Raw genomic sequence first — 23,787 nt, 5'->3', positions numbered from 1 at the left:
CTAATTATTCAAAAACCAAGGTTGTTTAAACTTCTGGGCTTTGGTTTCTCCATTTTGAAAATGAAAATAATATATACCTTGCTTTCTTTATAGGGTTGTTTTAAGTATAAAATTATACAATAAATGGAATGTTTATTTCCATAAAAATGTGCCAAGGATCTAGACTTTTTCAAAACTGTCTTTTGTTTAACTTCTTTCCACTTATCCAGGAATGATGCAACCAGAGAGGAGCTTCCAGAGTTTGGGCTCTAGATACAGGCAAAACTCTTTCATGTATGATGTGAAGCGAGATGTGTACAATGAGGAGAACTTTCAACAGGAACACAGAAGGAAGCCCGCTTTCTCTGGGAACTTGGACATCGACATCAGCACCGTCAGTCACCATGTCCAGTGCCGGTGCGTGTGTGTGATCATTCAGCTGCCACCACGCTGGCAGCCCTAAAACTCTACTTGACACCTTTGGTGCCTACTTCTGTTTTCCTCCTCTGAATTCCCGTCATCAGAACACTTAGCTTATTGCATAATTCCTCTACAGTTTTTTTGTGGTTTGTCTTATAGCACCTTCTTTTTTTTTTTTTTTTTTTTTTGCGGTATGCGGGCCTCTCACTGTTGTGGCCTCTTCCGTTGCGGAGCACAGGCTCTGGATGCGCAGGCTCAGCGGCCATGGCTCACGGGCCTAGCTGCTCCACGGCATGTGGGATCTTCCCGGACCGGGGCACGAACCCGTGTCCACTGCATCGGCAGGCGGACTCCCAACCACTGCGCCACCAGGGAAGCCCCCTTCTTTTTTTTTTTAATTTTTTAAAACTTTATTTTATTTTTGGCTGTGTTGGGTCTTCGTTGCTGCACACTGGCTTTCTCGTTGCTGTGCAGGCTCCTCATCGCAGTGGCATCTCTTGTTATAGAGCACGGGCTCTAGGCGTGCAGGCTTCGGTAGTTGTGGCGCGTGGGCTCAGCAGTTGTGGCGTGTGGGCTCAGTAATTGTGGCACACAGGCTTAGTTGCTCTGTGGCATGTGGGATCTTCCCAGACCAGGGTTCGAACCCGTGTCCCCTGCATTGGCAGGCAGATTCTTAACCACTGCGCCACCGGGGAAGTCCCTTGTAGCACCTTATTGATTATAAACTTCATGGACATAAAGACCTTGGCTGTCCCCCACAGCATCTAGGGATGGTATTTAATAAATACATTGTTTGATTAACCACCATTGACAGTCTCCTAACAACGACAACAAAAGCAACCGTGGTAAAATAATTAATGATAGCAGAATGACTATGTAAACCCTATAGTTCAGGAGCTCGTAACCTGTTTTTGTGCTGTGAACCTTTTAGCAGTCTCTCAGAGCTAATGAACATCCTTTCAGAATAATTTTTTTTTTACTTTTTTTAATTGTGGTAAAATATATATAATATAAAATTTGTTGTTTTAACCTTTTTAAAGTGTACAAATGAGCAGCATTAATGACATTCACGTTGTTGTGCAACCATCACCACTATCTATTTCCAAAACTTTTTCATCACCCCAAACAGAAACTCTGTACCCATTAGGCAATAACTCCCCATTTCCCCCTCCTCCAGCCCCTGGTAACCTCTCTTCTACTTTCTGCCTCTATGGATTGTGTATTCTAAATATTTCATTTAAACGGAATCAGACAATATTTGTCTTTCACGTCAGGTTTATTTCACTTAGCACAATGGTGTAGCGTGGATCAGTGCTTCATTTCATTTTATGGCTGATGATACTCCATTGTATGTATGTACCACATTTTGTTTATCCATTCATCTGTTAATGGACACTTAGGTTGTTTCCAATTTTTGTCTATCGTGAATAATGCTACCATGAATATTGGCATAGGAGTATCTGTTCAAGTCCCTGCTTACAATTCTTTTAGGTATACACCTAAGAGTGGACTTGGTGGATCATATGTTTAACTTTTTTTTTTTTTTTTGCGGTACGCGGGCCTGTCACTGTTGTGGCCTCTCCCGTTGCGGAGCACAGGCTCCGGACGCACAGGCTCAGCGGCCATGGCTCACGGGCCCAGCCGCTCCGCGGCATGTGGGATCTTCCCGGACCGGGGCACGAACCTCTGTCCCCTGCATCGGCAGGCGGACTCTCAACCACTGTGCCACCAGGGAAGCCCCTGTTTAACTTTTTGAGGAATTTTTTTTCACAGCAGCTGCAGCATTGTGCATTCACATCAGCAAGTGTTCCAATTTCTCCATATCCTCTCCAACATTTGTTATTTTCCATTTTTTTAAATTACAGCCATACTAGTAGGTGTAAAATGGTATCATATTGTGTGTTGCCTTTTTTTTTGTTTTTTGCATTTCCCTAATAACTAAATATGATGAGCATCTTTTCATGTGCTTATTGGTCACTCGTGTATCTTTTTTGAAGAAATGTCTATTTACTTCCTTTGCCCTTTTAAAAATTAGGTTGTTTATCTTTTTGTTGTTGAATTATAGGAGTTCTTTATATATTCTGGATATTAAACCCTTATCAGATATATGATTTGCAAATATTTTCTCCCATTCTGTAGGTTGTCTGTTGATAGTGTCCTGTGTACACAGTTTTCATTTTAATGAAATGCTATTTATCTATTTTTTTCTTTTGTTGCTTGTGATTTTTGTGTCATATTTAAGAAACGATTGTGAAATCCAAGGTAATGAAGATTTTTCCCTGTTTTCTTCTAAGAGTTTTATAGTTTTAGCTCTTAAATTTAGATCCTTGATCCATTCTGAGTTAATTTTGTATACGTTATAGAGTAAGAGTCTGGCTTCATTTTTTTCCATGTAGTTATCCCATTTTCCCAGCACTATATGTTGAAGAGTCTATTCTTTCTCCATTGAATGGTCTTGGCCAGAATATTTTTAAATGCATACATAGTATTATAAAGGAAACCAGTTATATTGAAATATAGTTATCAAAATATGAAAATATCCAAAAATTATATTTAATGATTGTGGGTCTAATAACTACCATACTTTCTAAGTAATGATGAATATAAATGCTATTTTAAGGTATCTGCAGCAATTTTAATGTAATATGAAGATATTTGTGATTCTATTGGTGAAGAAGTCAAGCTCTGCTGATACTACTGTGGTTTGTTGTCAATGTTCATAACTGAAGGAAATGCTACATTTCAGTTAGGAGGTTAGTGAAAATAAAGATATAATTTTTCCTAAAGTCACATATCCCCATGAATTCTATCTAGAGACACCTTGATCATCCATGGACCTCAGGTTAAAAACCCTTTGTGACCTACATCATGATATTCACCCTAACTACTCAACCTGTCCTCACTCACACTCCAGTTTTATTAGTCCCTCTTGTTCCTTGATTTATCACTCATAATTGGCATGAGTTAGGTGACAAGTGAAGAAGGCCTCCACGAAGCCCTATTGCAGACCTTCCTCCCTCTGAGCCTTCTCCTTTGCCCATATCCTGCCATTTTCAAGTTGTGGTTTTGGATGTCACTCCCCTGTCCTATATCACAACTCTCATTTTTTCTGCTCCAGGATGGGTCAGAGGTCATATATCAAAGAGAGCATTTGGGGGCCACATTGGTTTTGTCTCTACAAAAGGATAATCTTTTCCTGACTTATACCTCATCATAAACAGGTACTACCAAAGAAATTTCAGCCTTATTCCCCTCCAGCTGCCCTATCCTCTGACCCACACTGCCTCCCATGGGTTTTTATGGCAGTGCTTATTCCCTACTTCTAAAACAAACGGTTATATCCACTTCTGAATTTTAACCTGAAAGGTAGCGCAGCACTGTGGTTAAGAGCAAGACTCAGAAGCCAGATTGCCTGGTTCTGAATCCCAGTTCTGCTTTCCAACTGTGTGACCTTAGGTAAGCTATCCATGCCTACTTTGCTTCAGTAGCCTCATCTATAAAATGGGGATGATAAAAGCACCTACCTTATAAGGCAATTATGAGGATTTAAAGAATATTTGTAAAGCACCTAGCAAATAGTAAAATAATAATCTTTTAATTTCATCTCTTCCTTTCTGCAGAAAACCTCATATCTTCCTTCATTTTCTCCCTTTAGTTACCCAACTGCAATACTCCGTCTCTTTAAAAAAATCTCCCCTGTGCTTTCACATCAACTCTTACATTCCTCACTTTTAAGATGCTTTAACTAGGATCCAGATTCATGGCGCAGTGCTTATAACTCTTCCACCACCAGCTTCAGTTTCTGTTCCTCTAACTCCTTCCTTGATCCCTGTCAGTCTTAGGTCCTCATTATTCCATGTCCATTTTATTTTTTTGCCATGTCAGAGAGCTTTGATGACTCTCCCTAGGGTCGCTGGTCTTCCAGGGTGGCACGTGGAGAGGAAGGGACACTGGACCAGATGCAGAAACAAATTGTCCGAATGCCATGCTGTATTCTCCCCCATAGAGGGCCATAATTGGAGACAGCACACTCTCCACACCCAGGGATTCTCATAAAAATAGCAATGTGTTGTTCTTTCTAAACCTATGGTCTTGCTTCTGGCTCCTGAGCAGAATTCAACAGCTGTCGATAGGAACTGTGATGGTAATAGACTGGATAGAACACTGAACTAAAAATCACAAAATCTGGATTCTAGCCCCAGTTCTGCCCATACTTGTTACTGTGACCTTGGCAAAGACCTTTACACTTCTTTGGCCTTAATCACCTTAGGGACTGTAATGCTCATAGTTGTTAGAGTCAAGCATATTGAAATTACTTCTTTTCTGAGCACACGTTTTAGCCTTGCATACACTGAAGTTATATTTGTTGCTACAGTCAAATCGCAATTATTCAGAGATAGCTCATACCTGAAAAATCTCCATACTCTTTGTTTTCAGCCCATAATGAGATATAAATAGCAAAAAGCAATTTAAAACCGTATTAGCTTTACTAATGGATTAATTGATTAACAGATTGATTGATTGGTTTACAATGATTCTGCTGTTTTAGATGATCTAAAGGTTAAAGTAGGTTTTCTCAATCTCAGTACTGTTGACATTTCGGACCATGAAATCATTTCTTGTGGAGGGCTGTCCTGTGCATTGTATGATGTTTGGTAGCATCCCTGGCCTCTACCCACTAGATGCGAGTCGTGACAATCAAAAATGTCTCCAGACATTACCAGATGTCCCTTAGGGAAAAAAATTGCTTCTGGTCGTTATCCACTGGGTTAAAAGATAATAAGGCCTTATTTTATTCCCCTTTCTTTCCATGGCTAATGCCATAAGCACAAGACTCCATATTCTGTAAATTTCTGCGTGTTACAGGTCAAAGCCATGTAGAGTTAATGCTTGGTAAAAATTTTAGTATACAGGAATGATGTGAATGTGTTAATTCTCTGCCACCCACCAATAGCACATCTCAAAAAACTGTCCTTACCAAGAGAAAGCCATAACAGTCCATTTTTCTACTGGAAAATTTTGGTAGGTTGAATTCTTTTCAAACATTCTGTAAAGCCACAGGCCTGATTCGTATGCTGGACTTACAAGGCCTAGTTCTTGTCATATATATGGCACTGGTTCTCAGTTGAAGGTGATACTGTCCCCCAGGGAACATTTAGCAGTGTCTGGAGACATTTTTCATTGTCACGACTAGGGGAGGGGATGCTACCGGTATCTAATGGGTAGAGATCGGAGATGCTGCTAAACATCCTACAATGCACAGGACAGCCTCACAACAAAGACTTATCCAGTCCAATATGTCCAAATATCAGTAGTGTTGAAAGAAACTCTGTTGTAGGGGAAGAAGAAGGTACTCACTATGCCTTTTCTTGGCCATGTGGGCTTTTTCTTTGGAGAACCTAATCAAGTCTCTGTTCTTTCTCACAGCTGCTCATGGCACAAGTTTCGAAGATGCATGCTTACAATCTTTCCCTTCCTAGAGTGGATGTGTTTTTATCGATTCAAGGATTGGCTTCTTGGAGACTTACTTGCTGGGATAAGTGTTGGCCTTGTGCAAGTCCCCCAAGGTAAGAAAGATACGAAGATTTTTCACCCACAGACAATACACCAGACCTGGTCACTTGCCCAGAGTAAACAAATTACTTGTGCTAGATGAATAGAAAAAAAATGTGAATTCCATTCACATCATTACCATTTGTTTCCTTACCTACCAAATTTCTAACTCTTCTAGGGTAGTTCCAAAAGTCTCAGTTTAGTTTAGACCTCTGATACTTTCTAGAGTATTTGTAATGCCTGCTCATGGTCATTTTTTGCTCAACTAGTCATTTTATACTCACTCCAATAGATCTCACTTGGCATTGGTTTTACTTAAAAAGGTGAAGGATAGGAAACACAGCATGCTAGCTTCCCTTCAGCAAGTTACACACACAGCAGTTCAGGGGCTATTCTTTGGTCATACAAATGGCAGTTCAGATATAACACAACAAGATCACACAGATAGGTACGGGAGCTATCTGGGCTTTAGAAGCCTCATTTCCCAAATAGAAACCAACATCTCTTGTAATTCCCATAACTGATGCCTCCATGTGTCCCACAGTGACATGCCCAGTTACAAGAGTCATTGTGCTCTGAGAAGCTCAAAACTAAGGCTTCCCACAAGATATCAATCTTTAATTCATAGTCCCCTTGGTCCAGGTAGAATATACTAATCAGGCTCCTTTTACCATAACTAATGTTGGCTGGTAACACAGCTGACATACCACCATTATCAGGTTTCCAAAGAAACAGAGCTAGAAGGTTAACCCAAGATCAACTTTATCAGAGAAAGAGAAAGGATTTTGTGTTAATCCGTTACTCAGAGTAGTTCACAATTCCCTACGTAGTCTTTAAACACCTCTGTTTCTCTATTCTTCTGGGGCAAACCAAGCAGTGTTGAAACTTGTGATTGTAAAGTACAAATGAAGCCAACCAAAGGGGCCAGTGGTAGCTGAAATCCAACTCTGGCATAGGGCTGTTAGTTGGAGAAAAGGGATCCCTTTAAAATAATTAATTAATTATCATACAGTAAAATTTACTTCTTTCATACAGTTCTATTAATTTAAACACAGGTATAGGATTGTATAACCACGCCACAGTCAAGTTACATAACAGTTGCATCAGCCCCAAAACTCTCTTGTGCCATCACTTTTTAGTCACATCCTCCACTAACTTCTAACCCCCGGCAACCACAGATCTCTTCTCCATCACCATAGTTGTCTTTTCGAAAATGTCATGTAAATGGACTCATACAGTATGTAACTTCTGAAGGGTGGCTTCTTTATGCCTTTGAAATTAATGCAAATTGTTATGTGCATTGATAGTTTATTCCTTTTTATTGTAGAACAATATTCTATTATATGGCTATATCACAGTTTTTTGTCCATCATTCACTTATTGATGAACATTTTGTTTCCAGTTTTGGGCCATCACAGAGTTGCTGTGAACATTCATGCACAGGTTTTCGTTTGAAAATATTTTTCTTTTCTCTAAGGTAAATAACCCAGGAGTGATATTGTTGGTTATATGGGAAGTGTATGTTTAACTTTGTAAGAAACTGCCACACTGTTTTTCCAGAGTGTCTGTACCTGCCATTTTACATTTCCACCAGCAATGTATGAGAATTCTAGTTCCTCCACACCCTTGTCAGCACTTGATATTGTCAGTATTTTTAAATTATTTTGAGTTAACTATAGATTCACATGAATTTGTAAGAAACCACAGAGAAGTCCCTTGTATCCCTTACCCACTTTCGTCAGTAGTAAATCTTGCAAAACTATAGATCAGTCTCACAATCAGGATGTTAACATTGATGCAGTCAAGATACAGAACATTTATACCACCACAAGGATCCCTCATATTGCCCTTTTATAGTCACCCCCACTTGTTCTCTGCCCCCATCCCCTCCTTAATCCCTAGCAATCACTCATCTTTTCTTCATTTCTATAATGTTATCATTTCAAGAAAGTTACATAAATGGAGTCATACAGTGTGTAACCATTTGGTATTGGCTTTTTTCACTCATCATAATTCTCTGGAGATTCATCTAGGTTGTTGTGTATATCAATAGTTTATTCCTTTTTATTTCTGAGTAGTATTCCATGGTATGGATATACCACAGTTTGCTTAAAATTTCACCCTTGAAAGACATCTGGATTGTTTGTAGTTTTGGGCTATTACAAATATAACTATTATGAACATCTGTATGTAGGTTAGTGAACATAGTCTTCATTTCTCTGGGATAAATTTCCAGGAGTGCAATTGTTGGATTGTATAGTAGTTGGCATGTTTAATTTTCTAAGAAACTGCAAAGCTATTTTCTAGAGTGGTTGTATCATTTTACATTCCTATTGTCAATGTATGAGTGATACCGTTGCTCTGCATCCTCACTACCATTTGGTGTAGTCACTAGTTTTTACTTTAGCCATTCTGATAGGTGTGTAGTGAGATCTCATTGTGGTTTCAGTTTGCATTTCCCTAACGGTTAATGATGTTTAATATCGTTTCATATACTAATTCTCCATCTATACATTTTAATGAAATGGCTCTTTTCTTTTGCTCATATCCTAACTGGACTGTTTGCATTTTTACTTTTGAGTTTTGAGAGTTATTTATATATTCTAGGTACTAGTCCTTTGTCTTTTGTGTTTGGCAAATATGTTCTCCCAGTCTGTAACTTTCCTTTTAATTCTCTTAACAGAGTATTTACAGAGCAAAATTACTAACTTTGATGAGGTCTACTTTTTGCTATCTGTTATTTTAGCCATTCTAAGGGATATGTAGTAGTATCTCGTTGTGTTTTTAATTTGCATTTCCCTAATGGTTAATGAAGTTGAACATCTTTTCATGTTTTTATTTGCTGTCCTTTGATCCCCTTTGGCAAAGTGCCTGTTCAAGTTTTTTGCCCGTTTTTTAATTGGAATTTTTTTCTTATTGTTAATTTTTTTTTCTTTTTTTTTTTTTGCAGTACGCAGGCCTCTCACTGCCGTGGCCTCTCCCGTTGCGGAGCACAGGCTTCGGGCGCACAGGCTCAGCGGCCATGGCTCACGAGCCCAGCCGCTCTGCGACATGTGGGATCTTCCCGGACTGGGGCACGAACCCGCGTGCCCTGCATCAGCAGGCGGACTCTCAACCACTGCGCCACCAGGGAAGCCCAGTCTTATTGTTAATTTTTGATAATTCTTTTTATATTCTGAGTACAAGTCCTTTGTCAGATATGTGATTTTCAAATATTTTCTCTCAGTCTGAAGCTTATCTCTTCATTCTCTTGACAGTATCTCTGGCAGAACAAAAGGTTTTAATTTTGATAAAGTCCAATTTATCAATATTTTTTTCCTTTTATGGATTGTACTTTTCTTATCATATATAAAAACTCTTCACTTAACCATCAGGTCACAAAGATTTTCTCCTATGTTTTCTTCTAAAAGTCTTACATTTTATGCTTTACTTTTAGAACTGATCCATTTTGAGTTAATCTTTATTTTATTTTATTTTTTTGAGTTAATCTTTAAATAAGTTGTGAAGTTTAGGTCAAGGTGTATTTTTTGCTGCATTTTTAAAGAAGACTATTCTCCAATGAATTGTTTTTGAACTTTTGTCAGAGATCAAACAGCCATATTTTTGTGGGACTATTTCTGGCCTCTATTCTCTTCCATTGATGTATATGTCTACCCCTTTCCCAATATCATGTGTCAATTATTGTATCTTTTTAGTGAGTCTTAAAATTGGGTAGTGTGATTCCTCCAGTTCTGTTCTTTTTCGAAATTGTTTTAACTATTCTTTCATACAAAGTTTAGAATCAGCTTGTCAATATCTACAAAAAATCATTCTGAGATTTTGATAGCCATTGATTAAATTCATAGGTTACTTTGAGGAGAATTGATATCTTATTATGTTGAGTTTCCACTCCATGATCACAATAAGTCTCTTCATTTATTTAGGTGTTGCTTTAATTTCTTTCATCAGCATTTGTAGTTTGCAGCATACTGATTCTGTATATATTTTGTTAGATTTATATCTAAGTATTTCATTTTGGAAGAGATATTGTATATGGTAATTAAAAACATTTTTGGTTTCTAGTTGTGCATTGTTTGCATATAGAAATACAATTGAATTTTGTGTGTTTACCTTGTATCCTGCAACTCACTTATTAGTTCTAAGAATCTTTTGTAGATTCCCTGGGACTCACTACATTGATAGTCATATCATCTGTGAGTAGAGACAGCTATGTTTTCTTCCTTCTAATATGAATGGCTTTTATAACTTTTTCTTGCTTATTGTACTAGCTAAGACTTCCAGTATATGTTAAATAAGAGTGGTGAGAATAGACATTTTTGCTTTGTTCCTGGTCTCAGGGGAAAAGCATTCAATCGTTCAACATTAAGTATGATTTTAGCTGTAGGGTTTTTGTAGGTGCCCTTTATTAGGTGGAGAAAGTTTGTATCTTTTCTAGTTTGCTGAGAATTTTTATCATAAGTGAATGTTGTATTTTGTCAAAGTTTTCCCTTTAGACTGGATTACCTGAATTGATTTTAAAATATTGAACTAGCCCTGTATTCCCAGAATAAAGGAGTACCTTTTAAATTTTTCATGTGGCAGATACAAACCAAAATGATCCATTTGTATGTGTATATTCACTTCCAGGAAAGTATCAGAAAGTCTCTAGAGCATTCGTGTGGTGCTGAAATGAGAGACCTGAACTCTTGGCACTGATGCTTTGCCTGTGAGTCCTCTACTGACACCCACTTATCAAACATCCTTCGTTTATGGTCAAAGTTTGAGGACATTTCTTTGCTAAATTTCCAAGTCATCAGTATAATTTCGTACCAAAATAAGAATGACATTAGGATGTATAAGTATACCTAGCATCCAGCACAGTATTTGGCACATAGTAGGTACTCAAGATATTTGTTGAATAATGATTACATAACTGTGTGAATGAATGAATCCAAGCAACTCTGCTGACTGACTAAGGGAATGTGTGTTATTTTAAGTAGTGTGAATAATGAAATAATTTGTAGTGTAAATAATTCAAAAGTTTTACTTATATTTAAACAGGTAGGACCTAACGACTTAATAATTTTCTTCAGATGAAACAAAAATACTGCATGATGAAAACCTTATTAAAAAGGTGCTGGCTCTTCCTTACAGTAGAATCCCAATTTACAAATATGAAAGAAAATAGAAAATCACCATTAGTGAAAAACTACAGTAATACTTACTGGAGATAAAATCCACTAACAGAGGTTAAAATTAGTGGGTAAAAGTTTGCAATCTATGTAACAGGATTTGCATAGTTTCAAAGTATCTTCCTCAAGATATTTATCAACTACTCCACTAATTTACAGTAGAGAACCTGGGAGAAACTACCTTAAACAAGTGATCAATGCTATCACCACCAATAGTAAGACATATGGAGATCACGAATCTTGTGATATAATGCACTAAAAAGGACACAATACCATTTCTGTAGTATGCACATCAAAAATGTATAACCTTAGTATGATCATAAGGAACCTAAGCAACCCCAAACTGAGGGGCATTTGGCAAAATAGCTCATCTATTAATACTCTTCCAAAGTGTCAAAGTCAAGAAAGACAATTAAAGACTGAGGAACTATATCAGATTTTAGGACTAAGGAGAAATAACAACTAAATGGAGTAGGGAACTGTGGATAGAAACCTGGAACAGAAAAAGGAAATTAGGGGAAAAACTGTTGAAATTCAAGTAAAGTATTTAGTTAAATTTCTAATGTTAATTTCCTGATCCCAATAATTATACTATGATTATGTACAATGTTAACATTAGAGGAATCTAGGTAAGGTATATATGGAAATGCTCTATTATTTTTGTAGCTTTTCTGTAAGTCTAAAATTAGTTCAAAATTTAAAAATTTTTTAAGGTTTTTGGGAAGTCTGGAGACTTGGTTTCTCTCTGTTTCTCCATGGCCTAAGCTTAACTGAGACTTAGACCACTTAGTTCTCGGGCCGTTACCAAGTAATTCTCTTACCTTCCCTGCATTGGTGAATTATTTGAAACCCTACATTTCAAAGGACTTTCTCCTCACGCTACATGTTGCTTATCAAGAGTAAATAGGGCTATTCAGGGACTTCCCTCGTGGCGCAGTGGTTACGAATCTGCCTGCCAATGCAGGGGACACGGGTTTGAGCCCTGGTCCGAGAAGATCCCACATGATGTGGAGCAACTAAGCATGTGTGCCACAACTACTGAGCATGCGCTCCAGAGCCCGCGAGCCACAACTACTGAGCCCGCATGCCACAACTACTGAAGCCCGTGCGCCTAGAGCCTGTGCTCTGCAACAAGAGAAGCCACTGCAATGAGAAGCCCATGCACCACACCGAAGAGTAGTCCCTGCTCACCGCAACTAGAGAAAGCCTGCGTGAAGCAACAAAGACCCAATGCAGCCAAAAAAAAAAAGAGTAAAAAGGGCTATGCGATATTATACTGGAATTCACAGGCAGTGTATTAAAGCAAGGAAAAAAAAATATAAGGGTAAAGAATTGCAAAGCAAGAAATAAAACTTCATTCATAGATTTTTTTTTTTTTTTTTTGCGGTATGCGGACCTCTCACTGCTGTGGCCTCTCCCGTTGCGGAGCACAGGCTCCGGACGCGCAGGCTCAGTGGCCATGGCTCACGGGCCCAGCCACTCCACGGCATGTGGGTTCCTCCCGGACCGGGGCACGAACCTGTGTCCCCTGCATCGGCAGGCGGACTCTCAACCACTGCGCCACCACGGAAGCCCATAGAGATGTATTTTTTAATGTAGAAAATTCAAAAGAATCTACAGATAAATTAATAGAATTAATAAGATTTTATCAAAGTTGCTGGATATAAGATGAGTAAATAAAAATCAATTACATTCCTTTATACCTGCAGGAAACAGAAAGTGAAAAAAAATTTTAAATACCATTTACCAAAGCATAGTAAATATGAAGTAAGTTGTAATGAAACTAAGAAATAATGTGCAAGACCTCTATAGAGAAAATATGCAACTTTATTGAGAAATATTAATAAGGACCTAAATTAATTGAAAGATAGCATTTTCCCAGAATAGGCAAATTATTTTGAAGAGCAACATGGGAGGATTTGCTTCTCCAGCTATCAAGACTGAATGTAAACTTATAATGTTTAAAATAATGTCCATCAAAAGTAGAAAGAATAAATAAGCATTCATATATACATATATCGGAATACACAGAAGGAAAATGAGCACTCTCAAGCAACTCACAGCAACATGGAAGATGCTTATATACATAATAATAAGAAAAATAAGCAGAAATAAAAATTGTGTACAGTGTAATTCCATTAATATAAAGTTCAAAAGTGGACAAACTAAACTGCACTGTTGAGGGATATGTATACCAGTAAAACCATAAAGAAAAGCAAAGAAATTATTATCACAAAAGTCAAAATAATGAATACCTCTGTGGGGAGGGATGGAGTTGTGATTAAAGATCTGGGTGGGGATAACATGGGTGTTTGTTTTATAAATATTTATTAAGCTCAACATCTATTTTAATGAACTTTCTATTTATATATTTCACAATAAAAATGGGGATTGCTAAATTTATTACAAAACTATTACTAGACTAATTACTAAAAAAAGTAATTAAACAGTGTGGTGGACTTCCCTGGTGGTGCAGTGGTTAAGAATCCTCCTGCCAATGTAGGGGACACGGGTTCGAGCCCTGGTCCGGGAAGATCCCACATGCCACGGAGAAGCTAAGCCCGTGCGCCACAACTACTGAGCCTGCACTCTAGAGCCCGTGAGTCCCAACTACTGAGCCCGCGTGCCACGACTACTGAAGCCTGCGTGCCTAGAGCCTGTGCTTTGCAACAAGAGAAAGCCACCGCAACGAGAAGTCCGCGCAGCGCAACAGAGTAGCCCCTGCTCGCCACAACTAGAGAAAGACTGCATGCTGCAATGAAGACCCAACACAGACAAAAATAAATAAATAAATAAATTTATATAAAAACAAAACAAACAAAACAGTGTGGTATTACAGACTTAGACAATTAGGCCAGTGGAACAGAAAAGGGTCACACATTTATATGTTGCATGGTTTGTATCAGATGTGTCACTATAGAAACAGACTTTTAAAAAATGATGTGAAACAATTGAATACTTATATGAAAAAAATCAACTTGTAGACCTCTACCTCACAGCATACACAAAAATCTATTCCTTTTAGATTAAAGACCCAAATATGAAAGATAAAACTATAAAGATGTTTTTGGAATAATATAGGAGAATATCTTCATGGTCGTGAGGTAGAAAATGTTTCTTAAACAAGACACAAAAAGCACTAGCCTAAAAAGAAATGACTGTTAAGTTGAATTAAATAAAAATTAAGAACTTCTGTTTATTCAAAGACATGATGAAGGTTGAAAAGCAAACCATGGAATACCCAACAAAGGACTTAAATCTATAATATATATATTCCTACATATGTGTAAGGAACTGCTAAGTAAAACTGATCAACATTATTGGTAATCAATGAAGTAGAAGTGGAAATTAACTAACTCATACACACTAAAATAAAAATTCTGACAGTATCATGTGCTAATACAGTTGTAGATAATGGGAATTGTCATACGGTGTTGGTGGGAATGTAAATTGTACAACCATTTGGAAAACAGTTTGGCATATTCTGGTAAATGCCCCAGCAGTTATGCTTCAGGGTATATCATCTTGAGGAATTTATACATCTGTGCACCTGGAATCATGTACAAGAATATTCATAGCAGTATTGTTCACGATGGCCCCCAAACTGGAAACAAAGACAGGAGACTGTGTAAGCCTGGAGACAAAGAGAATGGGGAGATGGCTGCCTGGACCCTGATGGCTTTTTAGTTCTGTTTCCAGTCTCTGATGAGGCCCAACTGACCTTTGTCCTCTTTTAATAAATTTCCTGTTTTGGGAATTCCTTGGTGGTCCAGTGGTTAGGACTCAGTGCTTTCACTGCCAGGGCCCAGGGTCAAGCCTGGGTTGAGGAACTAATATCCCACAAGCTGGGCGGTGCAGTCAAAAAAAATTCTTCTCTTTTGCTCAAGCTGATTTGAGCAGGTTTTCTGCTACTTGCAGTCAACTGAGGCTTGCTTAGGGAAAATATGTGGAAGGGGAACCTATAAATTACAAACGACTCAAGAGACATATCTACTAATGTGAGGACCTAATTTGATATAAACACAAAGATTGTGAAAGAAAGCACAACAACAACATCAACAAAACACAACATATGACAGCAAATAACTTTTTTAAAAGATCACCCCCAAACCCACCATACCTCTGGTTCAAGGTCTCTCATGAGGTGGCAGTCAAGTTGTCAATTATCTCAAGGCTCTACTGAGGCTGGAGGATCAGCTTCCAGGCTCACCCATGTTTGCTGGCAGGCCTGGGTTTCTCGCCATGTGGGCCTCTACATGGGCTGCTTGAGTGTCCTCACAACACGGCTGCTGGTAGGACCGTGTGTGGGGCCCAGTGCAAGGTGAAAATGCAGAGTCCCTAGTTCAGAAGTTATCCAGAATTTCAAGATGGTCAGAGTAGAGCATTAAGCCAAGTGTGGAAGCTTTCTAAGCCCAGGGCACTGTGTGATTGCATAGGTCACACACCCTTGAAGTCAACTCTGGCAGCTGATGACCTGAATGAAAGGGAGAGCCAGAGAGCAACCAAGACAGGAGCCACAGTCTTGCAACCTAATCTCAAAAGTGACATCATTTTTGTTGTAGCCTATTTATTAGAAGTAAGTTATTTCATGCTTTAGGGGTGGAGCTCAAAATAGGGCATGAATACCAATTAGCCATTGTAGATCATCTTAGAGGTGGTCTACCAGTATAACCATGTATGAGAAATCAGGGAAATTTGAACATTGACTGGATATTTGATGATGTTAAAGAACCATTAATAATTTCTTAGGTGTGATGATGGTATTGTACTCAAAAGAGGGTGTTTTTTAAAAAGATATATACTGAAAATATCTACAGATGAAATGATTTAGTGTTTTGGATTTGCCTCAAAATAATATGGGATGGGAGTGGAATGGGGGCATTGATGAAACAAGATTGGCCATGAGTTGACCATTGTTGAAGTGGGTGATCGGTACTTGGGGGTTCATTATACTCTATTTTTCAATAAGTTTAAACTTTTATATTAAAAAAAGCCTTGCTCGTTTAAGGCAATAAATTGGCTCACCGGATTCATAACTGATTTCTGATGAGCACACTGGTATGATGTAAATTGAAGAGAGTCCCTCAGGGCAGGAGATGTGGACTTGAGACGTCAAAGGATGACACCATGAATGTTAATCCATTTGCCTCAAAATTTCCAAATTCTCATGGTGCTTCTTAGAAAAGAAAGTAAGTATTGAAGAAGGAGCTGAAGGAAGAGACTGGAGTGGTTGGCATATGGAAGAGAGACAACACATACCAACTTGGAGTCACGTCAATTAAGTGTGACAATCCTTACCTGTTCTCCAGCTTTTTCTCCAGCCCTGGAGGATTCCTAGGACCTTCTTGTACTAGACTGGGGGTAAGAATGGGGCTCTTCTGAGCTGTTGGAATTAAAGGTCTTATTGCTGTGATGTTTGCTTTCCATGATTTGCATGAAGGCCTCACAGTGAAAGGTGTTTAAGCCTATGATTTAGAATTGATGTGTAAGAGCTTGTGATAAAATAGGAAGAGAAGGGCTTCCCTGGTGGCGCAGTGGTTGAGAGTCCGCCTGCAGATGCAGGGGACGCAGGTTCGTGCCCCGGTCCGGGAAGATCCCACATGCCGTGGAGCAGCTGGGCCCCTGAGCCATAGCCTCTGAGCCTGCGTGTCCGGAGCCTGTGCTCTGCAACGGGAGAGGCCACAGCAGTGAGACGCCCGTGTACAGCAAAAAAAAAAAAAAAATAGGAAGAGAAGTTAGAAATCAAAGGAGATAATAAAAAGTACTAATTAAGGGCTGTATGCCAAGGGATTCTGTTACCATAGTTAGCTGTATACATGGGTCATTTTTATTTTAAATATTCTTTACAGCTTTTATTTCAGGTGACTTTTAAAAGCCAGGCTACCTTTGCTTACTTAAAGTATCTTGCTTTTCAGGCCTGACGTTTGGTTTGCTGGCAAGGCAATTGGTTCCTCCTCTCAATGTCTCTTATGCAGCTTTCTGTGCTTCAATAATTTATGGAATTTTGGGATCATGTCATCAAATGTCCATTGGTGAGTTCAGTGCCGGAACCACAGGAGGTGGATGAAGTCTCCATCTCAGTCATTTACTTATTGCTAAGGAACCCAAGCTAAAGCTATGTTTAAGGTAGAAAGAAAGGAGGCAGAAGATGGATATTCTATCCATAGCATTAGTGTTCAGATTTTAGAAATTAAACATTTCTTTTGTGATATTATTAATGTCACCACCAGACAAACAGGCCAGCAAGCTATTAAAGGAATTATAGGACAAGAGGTACTTTTCTTGGTGAAATTACCACATGTTGGAATCTGACTATCCTCAACCTGGAAGATCCAGAAATGATTTTGCCCAAACTCCTAGAGTGGATCCACTTTTCAGCTATACCCCAATAACCAAAATCTGTGGACCTGATTTATAATAATCATGTCAGGGCTTCCTTGGTGGCACAGTGGTTAGGAATCCGCCTGCTGCCGGAGACACGGGTTCGAGCCCTGGTCCGGGAAGATCCCACATGCCGCAGAGCAACTAAGCCCGTGTGCCACAACTACCGAGCCTGCACTCTACAGCCCGCGAGCCACAACTACTGAGCCTGTGTGCCACAACTACTGAAGCCCACGCGCCTAGAGCCTGTGCTCCGCAACACGAGAAACCACCGCAATGAGAAGACTGTGCATCGCAGCAAAGAGTAGCCGTTGCTCACCGCAACTAGAGAAAGCCTGCGTGCAGCCACGAAGCCCCAATGTAGCCAAAAATAAATAAATAAAATTTATATAAAAAAATAATAATAACAATAATCATGTCAGATTATTAATTTACATTGAGAAAATGCTGTCATAGTAATCAAAGCACTCAAACCCACAGGATAAGCACTTTTCTTCCCTGAGTCAAAAGTCCATCTACTAATTTATAATTGGAAATGACTGTTACAGAGACCAGGCTAGCTGAAGTTCATATAATTAGCACAATTACTTCCCCTAGGTGAACCCATACAGAAATCAAATCACAAAATGCCCTGAGAGTCTCAGAAGGGCATTGCCAACATTCACTCAGTAAAGTGCCTTTTTCTGAGCTTCCACACTGTATAACTGACCAAGCAACCAACACTGACCATTCTGACTGTCACAGTTTTTCTCCAGGTGTGTTTGTATATTCAGTCCAGTTGCCATCCCATTCTGTTGAGTGCTCCTTTGCCTTTTTTAAGGACAATATTCCGTATCTTTCCTAAAATCTATTATGTGTTGATTTTACATTTGAACACTAAGAGAACTATTTTATTCCCATTTTTCCAAGTTCCCAGAGCACATTACAGTCATTTCCAAATACTGGTAACAAGGGCTACTAGAGTTTTGTTTCTGTTAGGTACTTTAAAGGTAAGATTTGCCTTTGCCTCCCTTATGCTGATAGTAGAAGTAAATGAAATTATATTTGAAATAGGTTTAGCTCCATGTCATTTTGCACCTATTAAATCCTTCATAAGTGTTAGGTATTATTTTTCTTCTTATTATTATTGTTTAGCTTTGTTTTCTGATCCTTTCACCACCATCTCATGTTTTACCGTTTCTAAGAACAGGCACAGTGGCTGAGCCTGATATACATTTCTAGTCAGTTTCTCTTTAATCCTACTCCATATGCCCATGATGCAAAGAGGTTAATACCTAGACCACCAAGATCTAAAACTTGTGAGTTCGTTACAGTACATGGACCCAGAGTTCCTTTCCCTGCTCTTTCTTATTTCTTGGTGGCCACTTTCAAATAAGAAAATTTTGTCAGATCAAGGGCAAAACATCAGACCATGCCTTGCTTTTGTCAATATCTGTCAGTTTACCTGGACTTAAAACCTCACTTTCTGCCTGAACATTTTCTTTCATAGGTACATTCTTCCTTGTGAGTGCTCTGACAATCAATGTACTGAGGACGTACCCATTCAACAGTGGCCACCTAATACTGGGAACTTTCATCAAGGATGACTTTTCTAACCTCTCCTTCTTTGAGAACTATAACAAATCCTTGAGTGTGATGGCATCCACAACGTTGCTGACTGGGATTATTCAGGTAGGACCTGAGTCTATGAACCCCTGAAGAAGCAATAAATAAATAAAGGGTCTCCACGTGGACCCCTTCCTTTAATTGCTCCTGTTACCCATTGTGATATATCTGGAACTTAAGTGATTTAAGTTTTCAAAAACTTATGGGTCTTGTGGATAGGCTGTCTCCTCAGTAACAAAACTTCTCCCTCCTCTGAAACTACCACATTAGTTTAGGATGAGATACTCAATATTCTCATCAGTCCCTGATACTCTAAGACTAAAGAAGTATCCCAGGGACTGTGGCCTAGAGTTCTACTCATGATTTCACGTTTTAAAAAATTTCTTTCTATCCTTTCAACAAGAATAGCATTCATGGGATCACATACTATATTTTTGGTTAGTGAGCATTAGAGTCAGACCTGAAATCCTTTTTCTGCAATAACGGGACTCAGCTAATGGGCAATATCAATGACGTATTAAAATATCAAACCTTATTTTGGGCTTATTTTTAATTTCTTCTGTGAGTCTACCATCTGAAATGTCACCCACTGAACTAAAGTCACATATTTCAGTTTTATTTCTCTTTCTTCTCAGCTAACCTGCTCTATAGCTAATTTTCACCGATTTCCCCTGGGGCCATCTTTTATTAGGCAAGGACTTATTGGAAGCCTACAAAGGCAGACTATTATGGTAGGCTGACCCCAGCCCTGACACTTACCAGCTATGTGACTTACTTAAGTTATCTTACCTTCGTGGGCCTCAGTTTCTTCATGTTTAAAATGGGAAAAATAATATTTGTATTGCAGAGTTCTTGTGAGGATTAAGTGAGAAAATGCATGCAAAGCATTCAGCCCAGAGCCTGTCACATAGTAAGCATTAATAAATTATAATTACCAAGTATAGAGAAATGAAATTGGTACTTTAATAGAGACCAAAAATTTTTTTTGAAAAGATATAATACCAGGCGTCCCTGATGGCGCAGTGATTGAGAGGCCGCCGGCCAATGCAGGGGACATGGGTTCAAGCCCTGGTCCGGGAAGATCCCACATGCCGCGGAGCAGCTAGGCTCGTGTGCCACAGCTGCTAAGCCTGTGCTCTGGATCCTGTGAGCCACAACTACTGAGACCACGTGCCACAACTATGGAAGCCCACGTGCCCAGATCCCGTGCTCTGCAACAAGAGAAGCCACTGCAATGAGAAGCCCGTGCACCACAACGAAGAGTAGCCCCCGCTTGCTGCAACTAGAGAAAGCCCGCAAACAGCAACGAAGACCCAGTGCAGCCAAAAATAAATAAATAAATTTATTAAAAAAAATAAAAGTAAAAAGATATAATACCTGTGTTTAAAATATTCAATCTTGTAGGAGAAGACAAAATAACAGTCAGTAAGTCAGCAACCTATTAATTATCTAAGTGGCCTTGGCAAGTTCTTTCCCCTTGTTTGAGTGTCATTTTTTTTTCATGTAATAAAGGAGGAGATATTCCATTTACAGGAAGATGGAATATATGTACTTTTGCCTATTCCTCCTGCTAAGAAAACTAAAAACCTTGGAAAATTATATACAAAACAAACATAAAATGACTCTGGAAGGTGAAGAGAAGAAGACAAACTGGCTCAGACCCAAGGAACAACACAGTGGTGAGTTCCCTGGGTTTTCTTCTTTGCCTCATATATCTCAGACTTGGTGCTGAAGAAGCCAGAAACCCAAAATGCCAACACGGGCAGACCAAAAAAAAGCCCCAACAGAAGTCTGCTCTTTATAGCCACAGGACCAGGAAAGACTAGCAAGACTGAAAACTTTTACCCAATAACTGCTCTACTCCAGACAAACACCAAAAAAAAAAAAAAAAACCAACCTGTGGTGTCATCCCCACTCATGCCAGCAAAGGCCAAGCAGGGAGCCCAGACTTCCACACTCACCCAGCTGTAATGAGGTAGCCACCTGGGATATTGTCAGAGAAGGCCAAATAGGGAGTCAAGACTTTCATCTCCACAGGGCAGTAATGAGACACCCTTCCTACTCCTTGCTGGGGTGTGTCAGAGAAAGTCTAGTGAAGGGTCAGGTCTTTCACCCAACACAGCATTAATGATGACAACCCCATCTTCAGCAGTGTCAATGGAGGTGATGTAGGGAGAAATAAAGGCATTTCTGTCTCTCCCAGCCAGGATGGGAGGCCTAGTGGGGAGCCAGAACTTCCATCCCTTCCCAGCAAAAATGAAGAGTCCCTATTGCCTCAAGTGTCAGTGGATTTTGAGAGGAGAACCTGGACTTCTGCCTTACCAGGCAGTAACAAGGTGGCACCTTCCGCTTCCCCTGCCAGCACTTTATCAAAATAAGCTGGCTAAAACAGAAGGTTTAAATAAGATCCAGAGTCTTATAGCATAGTACACAAAATGTCAACAATTAAACTGAAAATAACTTGTCATATCAAGAACTGAGAACATTCCAACTTAAATGAAGAAAGACAAGAAAAAGATGCCAGCACTGAGATGATAGAGATATCAGGATTATCTGGGATAAATTATAAAGCAGCCATCCTAAAAACGCTTCAGCAACCAATTATGAACATGCTTGAAACAAGTGAAAAAATAGAAAGTCTTAAAAAGTAAATAGAAGATGTAAAGAAGAACCAAATGAAAATTTTGGAGCTGAAAAATACAGTAACCAAAATTAAAAATTCAAAGGATGGGCTCAACAGCAAAATGGAGGAGACAGAGGAAAAAATCAATGAACTTGAAGACAGAACAATAGAAATTACCCAGTCCGAGCAACAGAGAGAAAATAGACGGAAAAAAAAAATTAACAGAGCCTCAGGGACAAATGGGACTATAAAAAAAGCTCTAAAATTTGTGTCATAAGCATCCCAGAAAGGGAGGAGAAAAAAGATGGGGCTGAATTATTTGAAGAAATAATAGCTGAAAACTCCCCAAATTTCACAAAAAATATAATCCTACTGATTTAAGAAGCTTGAAAAAACCCAAAGAAGATAAATCCATAGAAATCCACATCAAGACAAATCATGTTTTGTTTTGTTTTTTTAATTTTTGGCTGCATTGGGTCTTTGTTGCCGTGCTCAGGCTTTCTCTAGTTGTGGCGAGTGGGGCCCATTCTTCATTGTGGTACACAGGCTTCTCATTGCGGTGGCTTCTCTTGTTGCGGAGCATGAACTCTAGGCATGTGGGCTTCAGTAGTTGCGATGTGTGGGCTCAGCAGTTGTGCCACATGGGCTCAATAGTTGTGGCTTGCGAGCTCTAGAGTGCAGGCTCAGTAGTTGTGGTGCATGGGCTCAGTTCCTCCGTGGCATGTGGGATCTTCTCTGACCAGGGCTTCAACCCATGTCCCCTGCATTGGCAGGCAGATTATTAACCACTGCACCACCAGGGACGTCCCCATAGTCAACTTCTGAAAACTAAAAACAATGAAAAAAAAATCTTGAAAGCAGTGAGAGAAACACTTCATTACAGGAGGAAAATAATTTAAATGATAGCAGATTTCTTGTTAGAAACCATGGAGACCAGAAGGAAATTGCACAATATTTTTTGTTTGCTGAAAGAACTGTCAATCCAAAATCATAGCCTCAGTGAAAATATCCTTCAAGAATGAAGAAGAGGGATTTCCCTGGTGGTGCAGTGGTTAAGAATCCACCTGCCAATACAGGCGACACAGGTTCGAGCCCTGGTCTGGGAAGATCCCACATGCTGCAGAGCTACTAAGCCCATGCATCACAACTACTGAGCCTGCGCTCTAGAGCCTGCGAGCCACAACTACTGAGCCCACATGCCACAACTACTGAAGCCTGCATGTCTAGAGGCCATGCTCCACAACAAAGAGAAGCCACCGCAATGAGAAGCCCACATACCGCAACAAAGAGTAGCCCCCGCTTGCCACAACTAGAGAAAGCCCATATGCAGCAATGAAGACCCAACACAGCCAAAAATAAATAAATTAATTTAAAAAAAAAGAATGAAGGAGATACCAAGACGTTCTCAGAAGAAGCAAAACTAAGAGAATTTGTCACCAGCAAGACCTACCCTAAAAGAATGGCTAATGGAAGTTCTCTAAACAGAAAGGAAATGATAAAAGAAGGCATCTTGGAACATCAAGAAGGAAGAAAGAACAATGGAAAAGGAAAAATATGGATAAATATGGTAGTTTTCCTTGCTTGTTGGGTTTTCTAAATTATGTTCAATGGTTGAAACAAAATTATAACACTGTCTGATGTGGTTCAAAATGAATATGGAAGAAATATTTAAAACAATTCTTTTATAAAAAACATAAAGGGAGGTAAAGTTTCTATAATTTGCTCAAACTGGTAAAATGTTTACACCAGTAGACTGTGATAAGTTATGCATATATAATGTAATACCTAGGACAACCACTTAAAATCTATACAAAGAGATACACTCAAAAACACTATAGATAAATCAAAATGAAATTCAAAAAATGTTCAAGTAACCAATGAAATCAGGAAAAATAAAGAGTTGAAAAACAGAGAAAACAAACAGGATAATGGCAGACTTAAGCCCTAACGTATTGACATTTACATTAAAGTTAGAGACTGACATATTTAGAAATGTGCTGTCTACAAGAAACATCAAGTATAATAATATAGACAGCTTGAAAGTAAAAAAATGGA

General features: G+C 39.1%; 1 protein-coding gene across 1 annotated transcript in view; it reads left to right on the top strand.

Annotated features, from left to right (window-relative positions):
* Positions 1 to 214: 214 nt before the first annotated feature.
* SLC26A8 (solute carrier family 26 member 8) overlaps positions 215 to 23,787 on the top strand; it is a 66,249-nt gene continuing 42,676 nt past the window's right edge. The window contains 4 exon segments of the mRNA XM_065885952.1: positions 215 to 396; positions 5,827 to 5,966; positions 17,039 to 17,155; positions 18,994 to 19,175. Of these exon segments, the coding sequence (XP_065742024.1) occupies positions 215 to 396; positions 5,827 to 5,966; positions 17,039 to 17,155; positions 18,994 to 19,175 (621 nt within the window).

This window comes from Phocoena phocoena, chromosome 10, assembly GCF_963924675.1.
Source record: "Phocoena phocoena chromosome 10, mPhoPho1.1, whole genome shotgun sequence".
NCBI lineage: Eukaryota > Metazoa > Chordata > Mammalia > Artiodactyla > Phocoenidae > Phocoena > Phocoena phocoena.
The sequence above is the reverse complement of the archived record's forward strand: the minus strand, read 5'-3'. Positions and strand labels throughout refer to the sequence as shown.